General features: G+C 36.7%; 1 protein-coding gene across 1 annotated transcript in view; it reads left to right on the forward strand.

The window, feature by feature from the left end:
- RALGAPA1 (Ral GTPase activating protein, alpha subunit 1 (catalytic)) overlaps positions 1 to 21,547 on the forward strand; it is a gene marked incomplete at its 5' end in the record, with an annotated part of 127,758 nt that overhangs the window by 82,838 nt on the left and 23,373 nt on the right. The window contains 6 exon segments of the mRNA XM_009869913.1: positions 1 to 202; positions 1,678 to 1,749; positions 2,672 to 2,795; positions 4,424 to 4,579; positions 12,437 to 12,595; positions 14,366 to 14,493. The exon segment at positions 1 to 202 is cut by the window's left edge and continues 31 nt beyond it. Coding sequence (XP_009868215.1) covers positions 1 to 202; positions 1,678 to 1,749; positions 2,672 to 2,795; positions 4,424 to 4,579; positions 12,437 to 12,595; positions 14,366 to 14,493 — 841 coding nt within the window.

Here is a 21,547-nt window from a genome sequence, read left to right on the forward strand (position 1 = left end):
TCTCGGAGAAGCAGGAGAATGATGTCATCAATGCAATTCTGAAACAGCACACGGAAGAGAGGGAGTTTGTTGAAAAGCATTTCAATGATTTAAATATGAGGGCTATGGAGCAGGATGAGCCAACCTCACAAAAGCCCCAGTCAGCATTTTACTATTGCAGATTGCTTCTCAGTATACTGGGAATGAATTCTTGGGATAAAAGGTAAAAAGAAAAGAAAAGATACTCAATATAAGAACTTTATTTTTGGGGAATTGTGTTATTCTTGCCATGTAATAGTAATTAGTCATAGAGTGAGTTAAGCCAAAAGTACTCCATAGCAGCCAACAAAAGAGGAGAGGGGATGTGCACCTAAGGGGAAAATGACAGCTTTCTTCTGTCTAAATTTAGAGAGATCGAAAGGAGGAACCTGTTGCCTTTACTGCTGTTTATATTCTTGCTTTAGAACAGTGTTGGAAGGCAGTCTGCAAAAGTGATACCTTTTCTAACAATCCTTTCACCAGCTGCGCTAAGGGTTACTACCATGGGTTAAGGAGGCATCTTTTTTGCTCTTCTTGCTTCTCATGCATGTTCCTGCGAAAGTCATTACCTTTCTATGCCAGAATGAGACACTGAAAGTGTCATATTCTTGGGTATTGTGTAGCTGGAAAGTGTCCTGCTGCTTTGCCTGCTAAGAGCATGCTTGCATGTGGCCTCAAAGCATTGCATCTATGTTAGTAGGGGACACATCTTTTTCATTAGCTATTTAGTTCAGCATTTACAGTGTTTGGGTATTGGTTAGAACGACAAGCCATGTTCAGTAATGTTATGTTATTTTTGTTGTAGGGGTGTAGTTAGATGTGTGTCTGCATATACATGTGCATATATACATATACAAATACTAGCATCCTAGAATTTAAGGGTTTTCTGAAATCTTCTTTTGCCATAACTGTCAAATTCAATACTAGAAATATTTTCTTACTATGAAGGGAAGTGGATGTTCTGTAAAATAAAAGTAGTCTGTGCCACTGATATATCACTGGAATCAGACAAAATTTTAATGTTATAACCCTTATTTGGGTCTTTAATTCCTCAAGGCAGTCTGGTTTTGAACAGTGCTGCTCTTAAACTCATTCCACTGTGTTTTGTGGGAAACATCTTAGGCACAGTTTAAAAGAAATGAAAAGTGCCTTTCTTGCTCTGATACATTGTTTTGTTTTTTCCTTAAATTGTTACAGCTGGCTGAGTGACTAGTGATCTGTGCTCTCTTCTGCAATTCAGAATAGAAAAGCTCTGGGTTTAATGCACTAACTCACTAGGACAGTAGATTATGGGAATGTCTTTTGTCGCTAAGTATATATATTATGGCCAAGTAAAATGTGCAGCTTCTATGTGTCAAAGGGAGTCCTGTCTGTTCTTCTCTAGAGAGGAGATTGATTGCAGTCGGATCCAGTAGGCTGACAGAAGAATAGTGGAAAGAAGTAAAGGCTGTACTCAGCTGTAGTGGATATAGGTTTCCTGGAGTAAAAAAATTGCTTGTGTATTTTTAAAAAGATGTCTTAATATTCTATATACAAGAGGACTCTTGAAAAGGCAAAAGTATTTGTTAATTGCTCTTAAATGGACTTGGAAATGTTCTTGTACTGCTCTGTATCCATCAGTGAAGAGGTGATAAAAGAGTCACAAATTTTTCTGTTTAGAAGAAGCTTTCATCTCCTGAAGAAAAATGAGAAGTTACTTCGAGAACTCAGAAATTTGGACTCAAGACAATGGTAAATTCTTTTAATGGCCGCCTACTTATTTGTTTTGATGTGCTGTTACTTAAATGGCTCTAATTGCATAGCTGTGAGAGTTGAACTGACTTTTAAAATAGTTTTTAATTATTCATATATTTTGCACTATATTGCAGTTATTGGTGTTACATTATAGTTACGCAGGTGTTATTTGTAGAGTGAATCTCTATGAGTAGAATATCATGGGAGAATAAACTTCAGAATGACTTAAAATTATGAACACTTGTGTGCATAACACAGAATAGTTTTAAAACTGATATATCAAAGTCTCCACACTTTAAGCTTTGGCTAATTGTTTAGCTGTTTTCCGATGCTGCTGGTGTTTGAAGACATGGAATTCTAGTTGGAGAATTAAAAAATTTGAATGGTTTTTGTAGAAGTTGAAATAAAATCCAGCGGACATTTTGGAAGTGTGAGAAAACCACCTTCAGTTGCTCCAATGTCTAGCAGCAAGCCGTGACCAAAAGACATTGCTCTAGTACTTAAAGAGTCATGGTTTGGTTGCATGGGCTGCGTTTGCCACAGCATCCACAGGCCACTGTTGTTCATGGGCGGTGCAGGGCTGGTAGTGCCTGTGTTACAGGTTTTGCTCATTTCAGAACCTGACCTATTCCCTTAGCAACCAGGGCTGCCAGCACCATCGTGCGCCTATAGAAGTGATGGAAGGGGTAAATGCTCTTTATGTATTGCAAAACTTCAGGCTCTAGAGAAGACCAGATGTGAAAAGACAGACTGGGAATATGAAAATATCGAAGGTGTTCAGGAAGAGACCTTATGTTTGTACTTTACTTTCTCTGTCTTTTTTGACGTTTTAAAAGCCATGCTTTGTGTGCACTGTTTGCATAGTTTGGTTTCGTGTTAGTAAAGGCACAGTCATGCGGGATCGGTCTCTGTTTTACAGCCGAGAGACACACAAGATTGCAGTGTTTTATGTTGCCGAGGGACAAGAAGATAAACACTCCATTCTTACAAATACCGGGGGAAGTCAAGCCTATGAGGATTTTGTAGCTGGTCTTGGCTGGGAGGTATTTATTAAAACATTTTTATCCTAAGTTTGTTTACAGAGAAAACTATGAATCCCTTTATAATATATAAGCTTTTGACTCTTTGCGTTTCTCACAACTACTGAAATACACTGGTTTGCAGCTAGGATGTAGAGAGGAATTTTGATTTTAATTTCATTAGCAATACCAGCTGTTTAATTTTAAGCTCTTTCAATTTAAGAAAGCTTGTGCAGGAAGAGATGATTCTTTAATGTGCTGTCTTGTACATGGCTTTCATGGACTGGAGGAGGCATCTTGGTTTCCCTGTAGGCCTGTAAAGTATTACGTCCATTGAAATTAGAGATTTGCTCAAATTTGGGAATCAAAAAAGATATAAATGTGCAGCTTCTTTCATGCTCCCTTTTTTGTGACTTCCACTGCAGGCGTGGATCAGTTCCCACACTCTGTTCCATGTCTCTACCAGCAGTTAGAAATGCTGTAATGTACTCCCATCATCTGGATGGACCTGCAACTCTTGTAGTGACTAGTTAAATACTGTCACAAGGATTTCATTTTTTTCAGTCGCATTGTAAAGTTCAACTCCACACTGTCACCCAAAAGTTTGGGAATCACTGATGCTCCTGGCTGGCTGCAGGACTTGGGTTCATCAGGAGCGTCCACCTGAATGTCCATCTTATTTGTTCGTTTTTTCACCGCTTAGGTATATAGGAGCACTACTAGATTAGCAATGTGGATATGGCTCTGGCTTTTCTACAGGAACAGAACAAAACTGCTAGAAGTCTGCTGTCACAAACAGATGTTTATTTCCCACCTTTCTAATTCTTTGGGAGGAAAAAAAAATCACATTAATGTCTTCAAATATCCGTCTTTAGTGGGTTAATTCTTTTAGCCTTTATTAGCTAGATTAAAGAGTTGCTAATATGGATTAATATTCTATGATGAGACTTCTAATATTTTAACCTCTTAACATGAAATTCTGGGCCCTTTATTAACAGAAAAGCAAATACATGCCACGTGGGCAGAGATAAAATGTATTCATGTCTGAGATATGGCTTGCTTTAGGCACTGTTGTAAAAGTGAAATAGCACATTAAGCATGTTTATTTATTCCAGCGCCAAACTATTTCCCGTAGAACTAAGACTTAGAAACTTATTTACGACAGATCAGCTAGTTTCCTGTGATTTTTTTTTTTTCACATTCGCAGTGAAAGTTTTTCAAGAAAATATAGGGAAGGTGACAAGGCAGTTTACAGTTGTCTGGCTTTTGTGCAGGATTTCTTCAGAGCTCAGGTCAAGGCTAATGTAGAATCACAGAATTTTTAGATATTCAAAAAAGCACATGTAAGTGACTACAGTCGACTCATAAGGGAATAGTGCACTAAATATTCATTTACACAGTCTCCCCTTTTTTGCTAACCTCATCTTCCCAGCAGCACCTGTGGTGACTGTGGAATATAAAATGCCACTGCACTGCGGTTGATTTCCAGTCTAGTCAGCGAGTCTGAGCTCTAGAAAAGCCTAACTGTGCTATTGTGTTAAGGGCTTTCACAGTTAAAAATTCAGTTGAAATTGCATTTCAAAGTAAAAATAATGTCTTTTTCACCTGATAATATTTTTTTTCTCCTAATGCTTCCTGGGCTTTACTTCTAGGTGAATCTCACAAACCACTGTGGCTTTATGGGAGGACTGCAAAAAAACAAAAGCACTGGACTGACCACTCCATATTTTGCTACCTCGACAGTAGAAGTAATGTTCCATGTGTCAACAAGAATGCCTTCTGATTCAGATGACTCTTTAACAAAAAAGGTAGGTGTTTCTGAGTAATAGATTTTCCTTCAGTAAGAAACCCAGAGAAATTAAGAGTCAAAGAAAATCCAGTAATTTTTCTAAAAAAACCACGTATTATAACATCTTTACCTGCTAATAGCTGGTATTTTACTGAAGCAAGTTAAACCCTATAAATTATTCTCCACCAATTTATAATTTTGCCATACTGGTGATTTTTGCCATCGTTGCAAATGTTGGCAGGATCACATGTGGTGAAAAATGAAGGGAGGTAATGGTTTGTGTTGGAAAAAAAGCATTACATCTGAATGATCTTCTAGTGCTTTGAGACTTTAAATGCCAGTTAGTAAATACGTGGTGGGTACTTTCTAAGATGACTTTTTATTCACTTGAGTCACATGCTGTCTATTAACAGAATTTTACGTTAAAAAGTTTACTATACTAATAAGTCGACAGTGTGTATTGTACATAAGGTGTTTTATCTTGGAGCAGGCACAAACGTTCAACAGTTTTATGATCTCTCATAACCACGTTAAGAAAAAGTGGGTTTCTGTATTGGTATTTTTTTCTTTACAATTTAATAAATTTCACATTAGTAATAATAAGTTACGGTCTCGAACATGTGCTATTATAAACGAACAATTGGCTGTCATTAGACTGTCCCCCATCCTGCATACATACATCTTCGATGTGCTAATCCATTCAGTAGACACGTTAATGAGCAGTGGTCGAAGTGTAATATTGGAGGAACTGAAGCTGGTTGACCTTAGCACAGAGTTTAATACTTGTAATTAAATTAGATGGTAGACAGTTAGTAAAGAGAGAAATAGCCATGCCTCTGGCAAACTTCAATTATTAATGACTCTTTTGTTCTTTGTGTTGAAGTTGAAGAAAAAGATATTATTGTTATAGACAGACTGTGAGTTCTAACTTCTCACTGTCACATCTAGGTTGGTTTGTTTGGTGTGTTTTTCTAAATTAAAAAATGTGTTTTCTTGTATGCCTGTGGTGCTGGATCCTTTCTGTTCTTTATTTCCTGAAGTAGAGGCAGGGTAATACTTACGTCGCAAAATGATTTATAAAAGTGGTTTGGTGGTTTAATAGCAAATATAACTAATTTTAAAATAGGATTGTTTCTGTTGTTCTAGTATAGAACAGTATGTATGGGTTTTTTTCTAAGGTGACTGATTTCTATAATTTTTAAACAGAAATTTGGTTTTATAAAACACTGCTTGTAGTTCTCCTTACAGTGGTTTTTTATAACCTATTTGAATAAAGCATGAAAAGTGTTGAGAAGGGGGAAGATGGGTCACAGTGAAAATCAGTTAATAATAAATAACTTGCAAGTACTGTGAATTTCAGCACAGTCTCATACCTGTGCACCCTGAGTCTACACAGAGCTGTTGCTGCCACACAAGGGTCAGTGCTGGTCCAGGCCTCCTGTGATTTAGCTGTGAAAATGGTGTCAGCTGGACTTTTTAACAACTCCAGCTTGCCCCAGGCCTGTTTCTCTCTTGCTTTACTCATAATCTCACTCATCAGTAATTTGGAATACTTGAGCTCTATATGGATATGTAGAGCGTATCAAAAGATTGGGATTATATTTGTAGCTCAGCTCCTGATAGGCTGTTTAATCAACCCACTGTATTTCTGCGTCACTTTCTTTCCTGTTCCTCCTCAGTGTGTGGTGTTTGTTCTTTCAGTCCAGTTTCCCCATGAACGGAGGCTTGTGACCCTGCCTTTAAGTCTCTCTTCCCTTCCCTGACACCTTTTGGCCCATTTCAATCGAATTTAACAGAGATGCGTTTCAAAGGTGTTAATTTCATGTATCTTTAGTGGAGATAGAGTGAGAGAGGCTCTTAGTGCTCCTAATTTGCACCTGCGAAAAACCAAGTGGTATCAGATACATGAGTAGGAAAACAGGCGTAGTTCTCTGGCCAGTTCTGCAGCTACTCACGCTGCTCAGACGGGATACATAAGCAAAAGGAATGTGTTTTGTGAGATGCTGTTCACACGGTATAGGACACCTCAGAATCATTTGAGAGCTGTATGTCTGCTAACAATTGTCATTCTTCTGAGTGTGTGTACTCTTCTTGACCTCCAGATAAACTTGATGTTTGAGCTTCTCTACAGGTCTTTCATGTCCTTTCTTTCTGCATTTTATTCAATGGAAGAAAAACAAGCAAATTTGCAGTAGTTGGCTTAGAACTGCTACTGTTTTTTACATTGTAAATGTGCCTAGAGGTGCATGATAGGTTCATCTTATAAATGGAAATTAAATTAAATTAAAACAAAAATTCTTCCTGCCAGTTGAGCCACTGCAAAATCAAGATTCTGCTGTTTCAGAGGCTAAGCTGATTTTAAACTTATTTTCCATCAGCCTTACAGAGTAGTAAATAAGGATTTTAAGTGTCTTGGATACCTCTGAATCATTTGTTTCTGAAGACATGAACGAGAGCAAGAAAAGACATGAATTCAGGAAGAATGGATGGAAGTTTTCTAAATGTGTAAAGGAACTTAACAGTGAAATACATATATAGAATAGGTATTTAATAACATTAAATTAAAGATCTAATGCTGATAATGCAGTCCATTTTGTTTTCCTTAGAATTAAAGGTTAGAATAAAAAGTATTTACAAGAACAAACTTGCAAAGAAAATATCAGGATTAAGTGAAACTGGGAAGACTGTCGTTTCACAGAGTGAGAAAACTCATGTATGTGCCTCTGCAGCTTATCACCTGCCTAGGTCCTCCTTCCTTAGCCCGATAAAGGAGTGACGGCATTGTAGGTGAGAATATTATGTGCAAGATATGTAAACAAAAAGTAGTAAAGATTATGGTTAGAGCACTAATTCACCTTGGTCTCTATGTATGACATGATTCTAGGTTATGTGTGATGTCATCCTAATTACATAAGAGATTTATAGCTTTCAGTATTTGTGGTTAGAGGTTGGCGTTTTTTGTTGTGGTAGTAACATGTATTATGAACTTGAAGGTTTATAGATGCAAGTTATTAGTGCAATATCTATTTTGAGCTCCGATTAAATGCACGTGTTGCTTTAGAAAACGCCACCAAATACAACACAGTTGTTGCAACAAAGTTTTATGAAAAATTCAACTAGAGGGTACATATGCTGTAGGCAGCAGTGCTGCTTACATTTCATGAGCAAAAGTAGCTGCGTTAAGCCATTACTTCATAAGTTTCTGCTCCTTCTGTTCTTTTTTGTAATTAGCACTGTCATTTTTGAAGAAAAAAAGTTGAGGCTAGCTGTTATGTCATAAAAAAATATAATAGCCTTTTTTCTCTCTCCTTTAGGTAAGTGGGTATTAGAAATTACAGTAATTTTGGCAAGAGTTCAAGGGTTAATGCAACAGATAAATAAAAGGAATTTTCTGTAAATTGAGCCCTGCATTATTTCACTTGTCTTGCCTTTCCAAACCTAACTCATTTAATTTTAAAAAGTAAATACTTAAATTCTTCCTGACAGTGTGCTTTGCTTTTACTATCGTTTATTACTTCAATTATACTTGGTATCACTTAGAACAATCTGCCATTTGGAAATTTCAGTATAGCCTGCAGCTTAGTATTAAGTCTGGCTGCTATTGTAACATGTACAGCATATGACACTAATGTATCAAAATTAGATTTGATCATCCCTCCTGGTCATATTTATTTCACGTTTCTTTTGTATTCAGTTAACATAAATGTATTAGGAGAGCTGACACATGATGATGGCTATAGAGTAAGAATATTTTAAAGTATTTTGAGTTAAATTTGAAATTTCAGGTAACCTAACAGTTGGTCATTTTTATTTATTTGTTTTAATGGAGTAGAGTTTCAAAGCAAGCCTAAAAAAATCTGTTTGTCTCTGACATCTCCTCAGGGCTGTCTTCCCGACAGCCTGGGTTTAAAATGGCTAAAACAGAGCTCTTAATCTCTTTCTCATTGCCACCTTTCAGGATCACCAGGGATAACATGACCATTGTGCCTGTCACTTTCGCTCATAGCCTGAAATCATCTTTAATTTGGTCCACTTTCTGGATTCTTACATTCAGCCTGTGCTTAAGACTCTGTTCTTTTTTCTGCATAACATTTCTTGCAACACAGCCCTTCCACATACGCTGTTAAAATTTATCGACTATATCCTAAAGTGTTGCTTTGATTGCTGAACCTTCCTTTTTCTGGCCTTCACGCTTTCATTCTTGAAGAATGCTGCTATAAAAGTCATTTTTCTAATCTTTAATGCCTTTTTACAGTTTCTTTGCATTTGTCACTCTCCATTTTGTGTCTTGCTTTATGTTTAGATACTAAACTCTCTAGAGCAGTTTGATCTGCATTTATGCAGTATTTAGTGACTTAGAATATTGGTGTGTAACCTATAGTTCCATGTGTTTCAACTGTAGTGTATTACTGGTTACTTGAAGTATAACATTATTTTAGAGATTTTTATTATTTATATTATTGCTGTGTCTGACATCTCTAATAAGAATTTGCACTTTGTTTTGCTTGTTGTGCTTTATGCTCATATGAAGATGTAAATTTAGGAAGACAAGGTCAGGAAATGAACGTGAAGATGTAGTGATTTGCACAACTGGTGGCGAGTCGTCAATAGCCATTGACACAGATTTTGGTCTTGGTACCAGTGCGTTCTGCGAGCACCAGATCTGATTCTCAGGAAACCATGTTGCTGTCTCTCCTTTAAGGTTTCAATGAGCAGAGAGATGATTGTAGCTCAATATCTTTGTCCCACTTGTGTCCAGGACACTGAATTCTGGCATACTTCCAATTCAATGCGAAAATATAAAGAATCCAGATTAAAGTTGAAAGAGGGCAGACTCTGGCTCTCTTGTGGTGTAGTAATACCAGCGAACGATGGATTCTCCGAATGTTTGCTATGCTTGCAAGAGAGCTTTGTCATGGAGCGCTGCTCAATTTCAAGGTCCTTCAATAGGGAATGAGAAATGAAGAAAAAATTAAATTCTTCTTTCTAAAAAGTTTATGCAAAACTGGCAGCAGCCAATCTTGTTTACTTATCTATTATTTTTGTCAAGTCTTCTACTTCCTATAATGGAAACATGACATTGATCATAGTTTTACTCTTGAGTACTTTCCATCTTGTTATAAACCACCATGCATGGTTTATATCATGATCCACCTACTTGCACCATCTGATTTTGATTCTCAATCCATTATATGTCACAGAGATGCCATTCTATAGTTTGTTCAAACTGGATCTTTGCCAGATCATTCCTGGCAGTAATCATGAGGTGAAACACACCTGACAGGACATGAAACTCCTTGGAATATCCTTTTCCTCTGAAGAAGTTAACTGTTTTTAGCTTGGAGTGTATCCCCACACTTCTGTGGGAGTATGAAGCAAACTTTGAAATTGGAGAGAAAAATCACTACTGGCTTTAGTACACTTGGCATTGAAAAGTACGTGTCCCTTTTCATTAGTCCTCCTCAAACAACCACACAATACTCTTACCGCACCAAAATCTGTGTCAGTCTGGTGCGAAGGCATGCAGCAGTAGTGGTGCTCTGTCTGGGTGGCTTTCACAGAAGTGCAAGAACTGATGTCCTGTCTGATTAGCTGCGGTTATCGGTAGCAGATACCGTTGATGAGTGAAATCCAGAGGTAGCGATGCCCTCAAGAAGCTGTACTTTCCAATCTCTCTGTATGTTTTGCACTTTAAAACCATTTACTTGGCATGCACATTTATCACTGTGACTTGTTTTTAAGAGTGTGTGATTTTGTCATGTTTGAGTCCAAAGATGGTAAGTAAAGGAGGGTTAATTCACCTGGGGAATAGTTCAGTATTGCTGGATTAGAAACAATGTCGTGCAGTGATGGGTCTGTTGGTCCTAGTTGTGCTTTTTTGCAGTCACTTCAATGAGTTCAGTTCAGTAAGTGCACCAGATGGCCATCCCTCAATCTAGGATCATGTAGTTTTCTCCTATTCCACACGATTTCATATCCAAACTGGTTTGCCTCTTGCTTTCTCTTTGGTTAGGCAGCCTCATCCTCCATGAGCTTTTCACTGACTCCGAAGCACAGGCCCATCAGTCCCTCATACCCTTCTGTCCTTGTTGTATTTCAGCAGATAATTTGACTGTCACTTCACCGAGGAAGGTAGGAGAGGTTCAGGCCCTCCAGACAATTCCACAGTTAGGTGCCTTTCACGACATTCATCGTTGTTAAGTGTCACCCAAGGTCTCTGCAGCTGGTGTTGGCGTGTTGCGCGTCAGGCATTCAGGTTTTGTTCTAATCTAGTCAAATAAAACTTGACATAGTGAACGTTGTTATAACCAGTTCTTTTGTTGGACCAGGTTTGCAGTTGGCACAAGAGGATCCCTAACTAAGTGTTGTTCAAAATAATTCAGCCATCCACAAAACCAGGCAAGAACAGCTCACTTCAAAGAAACTGCAGTCAATGTGGATTAGATGTGTGTATGAACTGGACCAGGCAAAACAATGACTTGTCGAGCATCAGACAAGATGTGGGGCATTGATGCCATCTGTCCTCTGTCCAGTCCAACACTGAAGAAAATCCTTTTCTTATAGAAATACAACCCTGTTTTTCAGTCTGATACAATTTAAAACTAGCAGAGAAGAGCAGAGGCAGCTTCTTTTTTGCCTTTTTACTTTTTGTTTTTCCTTTTCATAAAAGTGTGCTGCTGACAGCTGGTATAAGCCTTCAGATAGGACAACGGTAGCATTCCGGGGAGGGGTTAGTATAAACAAGTGAATACTTGCAATTAAATTTTTCTGTGTGTGTTTTTCTTTTATTTAAAGTGCAGTTATGTTCTGAAAGTGAGTACAGAAAATTGTTGCCCTTTTATAGACAGTAACTTCTAGTAAGTGCTCAGATTGGTATCTGCATGTTATTCATTAGAAGTGGATCACAGTGCTGTCTTTTGAATAACGTTGAGGTGATTGGTAAATTCTGCCTCCTTAAAGCTGCACAAACAAACTGAAGACTGTGGGTGAAGACAGTTGACAGCTATGACTGGTGATGCATAAGGAAAAAAAAATTGATTCTAGGTTGAATTTTCAGAAATAGCCCTTTCTGGAAAGTAATTCATGTTTAATAATCTGAATATATTTGATCAGTGTACGTAAAGCCTCTCTCCATTTGTTTGTGAGATGGTAATGTTTAGCAAAAGGAGCATTCTGGAGCTTCGTTGAGGATAATTTCCAAAGTGTTAAAGATAATCCTTAAACTGGTAGTACGATTACAACTGAGGATGCAGTATGGATTCTGAGTAACCCATTTCGCCATTCTGAGCCAAACTGAGAGCCATTTGGGGATTTTGGGGGACAGGGTGCTACTTTTACATGTATAATGGGAAATGAGCTGTTAGTTTTGTTAATCTAGGGGCTGTGGAAAATGCAGTAGCTATTCTCCTTTACAAGTTTTTTTGTTTGTAGTAGCTGGGCTCGAATTTAGCTTGAGTGATGAGGTAGCTTTTAAACAGATACTCATTCATAGACTTCAAAAGTTTGTATAGAGTTTAGTAATTCGCTGCCTGTCAGTGATGGCAATCATGAAAGCATTTTAGAAAATCAGATTGAATCACGCTGCAGTTTTGAGATAATAACAGAATTTTAGTTTTCAGTAGGAAACAGATATTGACATATCTGTTAATTTAGAAATACATTGGTATCAATGTATAAAAATCTATAGCACAAACCAATACTGTGAACTAATGCTGTCACTGAAATTGTAAGAGAACTATAGTGTAATTTGGTTATTTTGTTTATTTTTCTTCATTTCTTTTTAGTGGATATGTCCTTTTGAAATATGGGCATTTAATATAGCTATATGACTATAGAATATATTTAAACTGGTGGATTATTGTCCTTGCTTTTTCAGCTAAGACATTTAGGAAATGATGAGGTACACATTGTCTGGTCAGAGCATACTCGAGATTATAGAAGAGGAATTATTCCAACAGAATTTGGTGATGTTCTTATAGTTATCTATCCAATGAAAAACCATATGTTCAGTATCCAGATCATGAAAAAGCCTGAGGTAAGGGTTGTTTTTTTTTTCTTTTATGTTTTCTTCATATGCTGAATCAGAACTGAGTTTTGTTGAGAATCTGAGGGTTTGGTATAGTAGATTGATCCGTCAAGGAGTTGTGTCTTTAGCATTGACTATTGCAGTGGTGGTAGGAGGAGGACGAAGAGCTCGGTGGGTACAGCGCATAGTAAAGTCAGTAACTTGAAAACGCAGAGGCCTGACGTTGTCAAGTATATCTGCTAACATCATAAGCTGGAAAGAAAGCTAGAATATTCTGTAATAATTAAAGTGTATAGATAAGCTTGATGAACTTTTTTATCAAATTTGATGTGTGACTATGATAGCTGAATAATTGCCTCCTCCAGCTTTCTCCATCCGTGTTATATTCCCCTGTCTTTTTCCTAAAGCTAGTTCTCACTTTCTCCTTGATTCCACACAAGAAGTTAGAGGTGAATTCACCTGTTAGGTGCATAAACACACAATTTCTAACAACTATTCCTCAAATATCTGTGCTGGTCCTGTTCTTAGTAACGACCACTGACTGATTAAAAGTAGTCATGAGTGTTTGTACTACAGAAGTTCTGTGTGCAGTGTCACTTGCCATGAATGTCTATACTTTAAATATTAAAATTCTTTCTAGAATCACTAATATTAATAAATGAGGTAGGACAGAAATAAGATTCTCTCTATATGATGACTGCCTTTATCTGATGATGGGCATGAAATGACACCCAGTACATGGTCTTGTTTTTGCTAGGTTACCTGCATTTTTAATTTATAAGTATATTATTTATTTTCCTACTTTAAGTACAAAGTCCTTGTATGTGAAAAAAAAAAGTGCATTCCATCAGATTTCAGTATTCTCTAAAGTACATTAAAGGACTGATGGCAAAAATAATACAGGGATCTAAAATTCTTTTGCAGTGTTGTTTTTATCTTAGCCGGAAGAATATTGAGTGTACACTCCCTTTTCACATGCTTTGCGCTAGCAGCTTCAGAAATTTATTCGCCTCTACAGGAAACTAAGATACTTAATAGATGTGGGGGTTTTGTTGGTTTTTTTTTATCTGCAAAATGATGATTGATTAGAGAAAAATGTAATGCCAAGATGTAACATCCATCTGTTTGATAAACCTTTTGGATGCTACCTATATTAAACATCATGGTTTTCTACTGGTCTCAGAAATAAGGCTTTACTTTTTGGGTCCACAGAGGCCAAAGTTTCACCACATATTTCTCCTGTAAAGGGCTTACAATCCATTTGCATAGATACCATAGAAAGGAAGAAGAACAGATAGAGGAAGAAAAGAAAATCCACCAGTAACTGCGTGACAGTTGCACATTGACCTGGTCCTGATGGATAAGCTGTATCTAAAGCCATGATAAATATTACTTTAAACTTTTAGTAATTACTCCTTTTCCTGACCATCTACAATATTTTCAGCTAGCCTTTCAAACTTATAAACACCAAATGCATGACTATATTCCTAGAATTTCGGCAGCAAATGCTGGAAATAAGCATTGATGAGATATAGTATTCTAATAGTTGCTTAATTTTCTGCAAATGCTATGTTATCTGTTACCAAGGATATCAAGCAGTTACATGGCTGTATATTTCCACAAAAGAAAGGATCTGTCATGGAGCACAATAACTAGTCTGATTATCTAGCAATGAGGAGGAAAAAAAATATATATTTGAGTGCTCTATTGTTAATGTTGATTGCTAATTGTTATAGCTAAGTTCTTGCTTTAAATTGAATTTCTTAATTTTTTATTCAGGTTCCATTTTTTGGTCCACTCTTTGATGGTGCTATTGTGAATGGAAAAATTCTTCCTATTATGGTTCGTGCAACAGCTATAAATGCAAGCCGTGCATTGAAATCATTAATCCCGTTATACCAAAACTTGTATCCTTTTACTCAAATGATTTCCAAGGCATATACATTCCCTTGCAGTTCTACAGATATGATGCTCATGTTTTCTGTCATCTTATATTTTTGTTGGATTAATATAGGGAAAATATTTCCACTTTTTTTTTTTGCTATGGTGGTGGTGCCCAGATTGTTCAGATGAAAACCAGTGAAGAATAGATACAGTGCCGAAAAATTCCCTGTTTCTGATTTGATATAACATGTATTTAATCACTTTTCATTAACAAAAGTTATTTTAATGACCATTTTGGGAGTAGACTTTCTAAAATAGCAATGTCATGGTGTTGATAATCTTTCTTTCCTTAAAAATATTAAGTATTTGTCCAGTATTATTGTGACCTAGTTTTGGTTTCTAGTTCCAAGAAGGACACAAATGCTGCTTTCCTTCAGGACGAGAAATTTGTTACATATTTGTCGTACAGATTTTACTACTAAATTCCGAATAGAAAGTTGTTGTCAAAATTATGTTAGCGTCTTTGTAAAGGTGTTGGAAAATATTATCTTATTTTTTTTCTTGGAAATGGACTTGTATTTTTTTCGAAGGGGATGCTCTTGGAAGAATAGATTTTTCCAATCAGAAATTAACTACATAAGGTAAGTCAGTCACTTATACCTCTGCCCTTCTTAAGATTGAGTTCTGTTATATACCTGTTAGTGAAATCTGCAAGAATATACTATTTTTTAATTTCCTAAATTGAAAGGTAAGTTTAACTTTTGATCCAAAAGAAATTCTGTGATTTATTTCCACCGAACCTATATATTCTTGTATTTCTCATGTGATAGACTGTTGATAAAATACTCTGTATTTTCTAAGGCTGTCTGTTAAAACTTAGAGTTTTGGATTAGATATGATGAAGTGTATTTACAAATGAGTGATGGATGGTGTTTGATGTGATCACATTAAATGACGTTTGTGCCGTTTCTGTAGACGACAGATCTTGATTCATTGTATTTTTATGTTTGGAAAGGTCCGATCTTTTTGTCATTACTCAAGTGGCTTAATCAAAGAATTTAAAATGTATTATCATCATTATACCGTGAAAAGTGATGGCTTATAGCATTATATTGATGTATAGTGATGAGCAATTGGAAAAGAATTTACTTTGAGTTAGCAAACTTTCAGTACCAAAAATCCCCACAAACTTGTATGCTTAAAATTCTTTACAGAATATGGATATTTTAATACATTCCTTGGACATAACATGACAGCTCAATGTCTAGGAATTGGCCTTTTCCTAAGAGCTATGTATTGCATGTTCACTTTTAATTCAGGTCTCCAAAATATACTTTTTATATGCATCACAGCACTGCATGTCATTTATGACATAACGTGGCCTCCATTAAAATGTTGATATTTGCCTCCAAATATGATTAGCATGCTAACTGGAAAGCATTAGGTGTATTTAATATTCGATAGTATTGCTTTGTGGGTTTCATATCAACACATGGTAAGCTTATGAAGCACCAGGTGACTGGGCACTTCCGTTAAAGGGCAGCTTCGCTAAGTAGTTGATGAAATTCTTTTTCCAGGTAGTGTGGAGTATCTTCTATTCAGTGCTTTGTACAATACTTTGAAGTTTAAAAGAAAATTTTTTAATTATTAAAGTTGAAACTTCAAAGTTTAGCCTAGCTCTCAGTGGTCTAAAAAACTGTTGATTAAAAATGTCATGGGCATACTCTTGATGTTCAACCCATGGCCAGATTTGAGGTCAAGAAGGAATTTTTTTCCTCCAAGAATGGCAAAGGCTGGTGGGTGTTCCCTGTAACATGGACATGATCTGCTAACTAGGAATATTTGAAAAGTGAATCTAATTATGTTCCTGCAATAGCTGGGAACTGAAGACATCAAGGATTGTCTTTAGTGCCTCCCACTTTTTTCTTCTGACATATTTTAGCTATGGCTGTAGCAGTTCACTACTGACTTCTAAGTTTGATGTGGATTGAAGGGGCATGGGGGCAGGACTTTTCTATGGTCTGTGGTTGAATAGCTTTTCTGGAGACCCTACCAGACTTAACAGTCTTATGTGGAAGACAGGACCCATTGATAAAGGTGGTCTTTCCTTGTGTTGCCAGAGCAGAAAAAAAGAATGCTCAGAGTGGTGAAAGCAATGCGTTCAAAAAGGTAGAAGAAAGGAACAAAAAAGCTGTTTTTTAGAAGGTACACCAAAAGTTGGAAAATTGAAGCTGATAACCAAGGCTTCCCACATGTCCGGGTCCGTAATGGTGTCAGTGGAAGAGAATTCTGAAATTATCTGCTCAAAATTTATTTCTGTTTAATTATGAGCAATATGCTGGAGCAGTGTTAGTTTATTAGGAACTTTGATGATGATTAGTAGAAATTCAGCTGAATGTGGATCTTGAGGGAACAAGAATACTTGAGACTTCTGTCAAGCCGAACACGTTTCAAGCCCCACACTTCTGTATTGGCTCTCTTTTTACTGTGGTGGACCAGCTGCAGTCCATGCCTGCAGGTGTGTGATTGGTTTCACCGTGCCCTGTAGTACTTGGTGGGCACCTTTTAGCTCAGTGTGGATTTGGTGATATCTGTGTAGGCCTGTGCTTCTCTGTTTTTGAGAAATACTGACGATGTCACATTGTAGATCTTTGTGGTGATGGATCACAGTAAACTCTTAATTAAATTAGAACTGTGTTGATTTTCTTGCATGTGGGATGTGAGGAGAGCAGCACTGAGTTTGGCACTGAGTTACTTCCAAGGAGGGTTTATCCATCCTCTGAGTCAGTGCATTTTCTAAGTGCAGACCTGGCTGAAAGAATCGGCTGTCATTTGTAATCAGCAAGGATATTCAGTCCTCTTCATGTAACCTGATTGCAACTTTTTCCTTATTGCGCCAGTCTGTTAATCACGATGTGGCAATGGGTTGTATGTGTGAATAGTATAATAATGGTTGCATGGATACAGGAAATTCTGCTCATCTCCCTTTTGTATTCTGGCGCGACTTTAAGCACATATTGTACAGTCTGAAGTAGTTTTCTGAGATTGACTTATTCTGTCAATCATGTTCCTCTCTCTGACATCATTTTGACATTTCTGATATTAAGCTTACATAGCAAAACATTTTTTATATTATTTTTAAAGATTTCACCTGCTCTGTGTTTTTATTATTTGATAAGAATTCTATAATGATTTCTTCCCATATTTTAGCATTTTAAGATTAAAAATCTACTAAATTTATCAGCAAAGATCAGTTGCACACGATAGGTATCCTGCTTTAACTTGGTGCTTGACGTATTCAATGCTGCAGCTGCATGAAGAGAATATTGCCAGTTTTGGTTGGATTTCCCTTATTGATTTGTGGAATTTGCTTTAGTTTCCCTGTCAAGGATTCTGCAGTCCTACACTGTCTTGTGGTACTCTTTTGTAGCAGTACCCCACACCAACAGGCAGCATAGGTGCACCTGTAGCAGGAGACACAGGCACAATACTTGCATCGTCTTGCTCATGAAGCAGCAGTAGCCCTTCTCTATCTCACAGCTGATGAGTTTCTTCTCATTGCCCTTGTCCTTGTTTTAAGAACGATGTGCTTGTCTCCTGAATACACTCCAGCTGCATGTATGCTAGGAAAACTTCTAAGGCTCATAACTGCAGGTATAATATGTGATTGAATGTTGAGAATAATCATTTTCACTGTGATACAGGATAAGGAGGCTAATATTTAGGGGATTGTTAAATATCCTTTCTTTACTAAATTGCATTGAAATTCCTGATAGGTATAGTTTTATTCATGGCTTACATCTCAGAGCAAGCACTTTGTCACATTCTGAATCAGAGTCTACCATGTGTGTGTCGAAAATAGATCAATACTAAATATTTAGAACAATAGAACGAGTGGCTTCATATAAAAATTTGCTTGAAACTTCTTGAATAAACAACAGATGCTAGCCAGATGCCAAGAGATGCACCAAGACAACGTTCTCTACTTGGCATAGTAGGCACTTCCAGTGATCCAACTTGATAAAATTATTGCAATAAAACAGGATAAATGCTAGAAAACTTATGAGAGTGAAATTCCAGTTGTGAAATAACTTTTTGCACATTGTACACAGATTTGAAGTGTTAATAATTATTACAAGTCAGAATATTTTATTTACATTATCAAACTGGAATTGGTGAAGATTTTGGAGATTTTTCACTAATACAGAAACTTAGTAGAAGTTAAAGCTGGAAAGCACGGATTTTGGCAATTCCAGTTTCCTTTCCTCTAAGTCCAGTAAGTTTTCTATCTTCCAGATGCATGAGCAGTGTCACTGTGTTATTTTTTTTTTCTTACAGATGCATGCATCTGTGCGGAAAAAAAATACAGTGATACTGCACCAAGGATAACTGTGTATCAGATGGAAAAGGCATAAGGGTACTCTCTCTCCTTAAATATGTATCATGAATTAATTTTTCACAGTGCCACTAACTAGTTTTGATACAGTGAAAGGAATAATGCATGCTGTTGTAATTGCTCTTCTACTATGTTCTGATTTTGAGGTTTTTTGAACTGCCATCTGTCCACATTCTTGGCAAACTGCTATATTTCTGGCAATACAATTTTGATACAGGACAAGTAATAAGGTTTTAACGTATCTGTTACTGTTTTTTCTGTCATCACAAGTGAGAAGAAAGACATTAAAAATAATGTTTGAGATGCTTGCCAGCTACTACTCTACATGCTTTACAAAAAATCATTGAAATTTTTAGAATTTCAGTGAATATGTATCCCATCCCTGAATCATACCTTTGTAGCCTTATCTGAGTTCAACTAAGAGCTATGGTGTTCATCATATGATCCCCGCTGTTGTTTCCAGAAGAAAATAGTTATTTCTAAAATCTGTTTTACAGTTTAGCAATGGAAATTGTTTATCCAAGTTCAAACAAAAATTATAAGGTAGAGAATATGATGTTCGGTCCGTCCTGTACTTTGACGTGCTCAAGTTTTGCTGTTCTCCCAAATCCTAGTTCTGCTGACAACTCACTTAATCTTCTAGTAATTCAAAATGCAATTAATTAAATGCCTTCATACAATGGTTTAACATGAAAAACTGAAGATTTCCAAAGCATATATAAGTATCTGATTCTTGTAATGGAGTGTTCAGGTATTTCAGTTTCAAAGAACTGTGTAATAGTTTTTCTGTGCTTTATAAGAAGATGTAAACATAAGAGGAAAGTTTTATATCTAGAGTCATGCATGTGTGTGTGTGTGCACACACTTGTGCATGTGTCTACTTGTAGGCATGTGATGACAGTAATAGCTGTTCTTATTATCTTTATAGATTTTTTTCCCTGAACTAATGCATTCAGTTAATGTATTTTCATTTCATGTTCCAAGTATATTTAAACAACAAGAGACTGTTGTAAGGAAAATTCCAGGGGAAATACCACATAAATTCAGTTTCTTGTAAACCATGAATGGCCGAAGTAATCAAAATAGCAAACTACTAATGCAAAAAAAGCAAAATGGACAGTATTTAACTGCTGCATTTAAGAATATTCGTATTCAAGATTAGTGTTTTAATGTTATGAAGAAAATTGTTAGAGTTTGAAATATATCATGTAAAGGAATTGTATACATGGTGGCAGTGCAGTGTAATAGAATCATCTGAAGTTAAGGGGGTTTTGTATGGATAACGTCGTGCCAAAGTTTGCCCAATTAAAAAAAAAAAAGACCAAATGAAAAACCAGCTAAGATTCCAAAGCATAAATTGTGCTATTTGTGTTTGTTAAGTGTGGTTTGAAATCCTGTCTTAGGGACATCTTACCTAACTGCATATCTAATGCTGCTCGGTAAATGAGGAGAGTATTGATTGGCATATGCTGCTTAAATCGATCACCCTGACAGCCAGAATTACAGTAATCTGTCAGTATTAATGACTGTCTTTCAAGCCTTGATACCTCTCTTTCGCTTGCCTCGTCTTGCCTCACTTCTGTTTGAAGTGCATTTTCTTGCAACCTCTGGTTTTGTCAGGGTAGCTACTTTTGTGGTGTTTTTTTGTCCCCTGAGTCCAATTTATTGGCTTGATCATGCAATTAGAGTTAAAATACAACACCGGGGAGCAAAAGTAGGCAGTGTTCTGAGTAACAATTGGACCTCAGAGGTAGTGCAAGCCTGTTCTCAGCCATCACTTATTAGTTACCTGTTGAAAGAATAGAATTGCTTTGCAATGAATAATTCCAAAGCACCACTTTAAATGCCTTTGATTTTAGCCACTAGAGACAACTAATTGAACCAGCATTTGTGATAGGTTTTTTCAAGTCTTGGCTGAGTGTTTGTCATATAGACACTTCATATAACTGCTGGAGAAATACTTGCAGATGTGTGTACCAAGCCGCTGTTTTTAACGCATTTTAATGTAGACATACACATAATCTCAACTGGCTTTTATACATTTTTAATATGGGAATTAATTGAAGTGTGGAGCTTGAAAGCTGTGTTGTAGTGTAGTATATTTTTATGTATATAGTCTTCAAGTCTTTTAGCAAAACACACATACACACTTTTCGTTATCAGTAGTTCTGGGTTTGTACATGTTTGAATAAACTTTTTCTTCACTTACTGCCCTGCTTCTAATCCTGCAGAATGTGCCTTCTCTATCCCAGGTAGCTCTTCTGTCTCTGCCTCTTCTTAAGGGCTGTCTGCAGGTATGAACTAGGATGCTGGGAGCACCTGTTAAAGAGCTGTGGTGTAAGCACGTGTGTTTAAGGTGGTTGTCCTCACAAGATACCTGTAACTTATTTAATTAGTACTACAGCTTTATTTGTTAGTTACTCTTCCCTGATGAAATGCATGAGACTCTTGAAAGTGGTAAAAAGTAAAATATCAAATGAGACAAAACTGATTGACTCTAGTAATACAATTTTTTCCTAGTAATTGCACTCCTAAAGACGTGAGTGCTCTGTTGATGTTGTAGACAATTATGGAAGAGACTCAAATCTTTTTGTACTGTTACAAAAATATATTCCAGGTCCTTTTGCTTCTACATTCTTTCATTAACTGAATTTACTTATCTGAAAGGGCGGGGGGGGGGG

This window comes from Apaloderma vittatum, unplaced genomic scaffold (genome assembly GCF_000703405.1).
Source record: "Apaloderma vittatum isolate BGI_N311 unplaced genomic scaffold, ASM70340v1 scaffold3655, whole genome shotgun sequence".
Taxonomy (NCBI): domain Eukaryota; kingdom Metazoa; phylum Chordata; class Aves; order Trogoniformes; family Trogonidae; genus Apaloderma; species Apaloderma vittatum.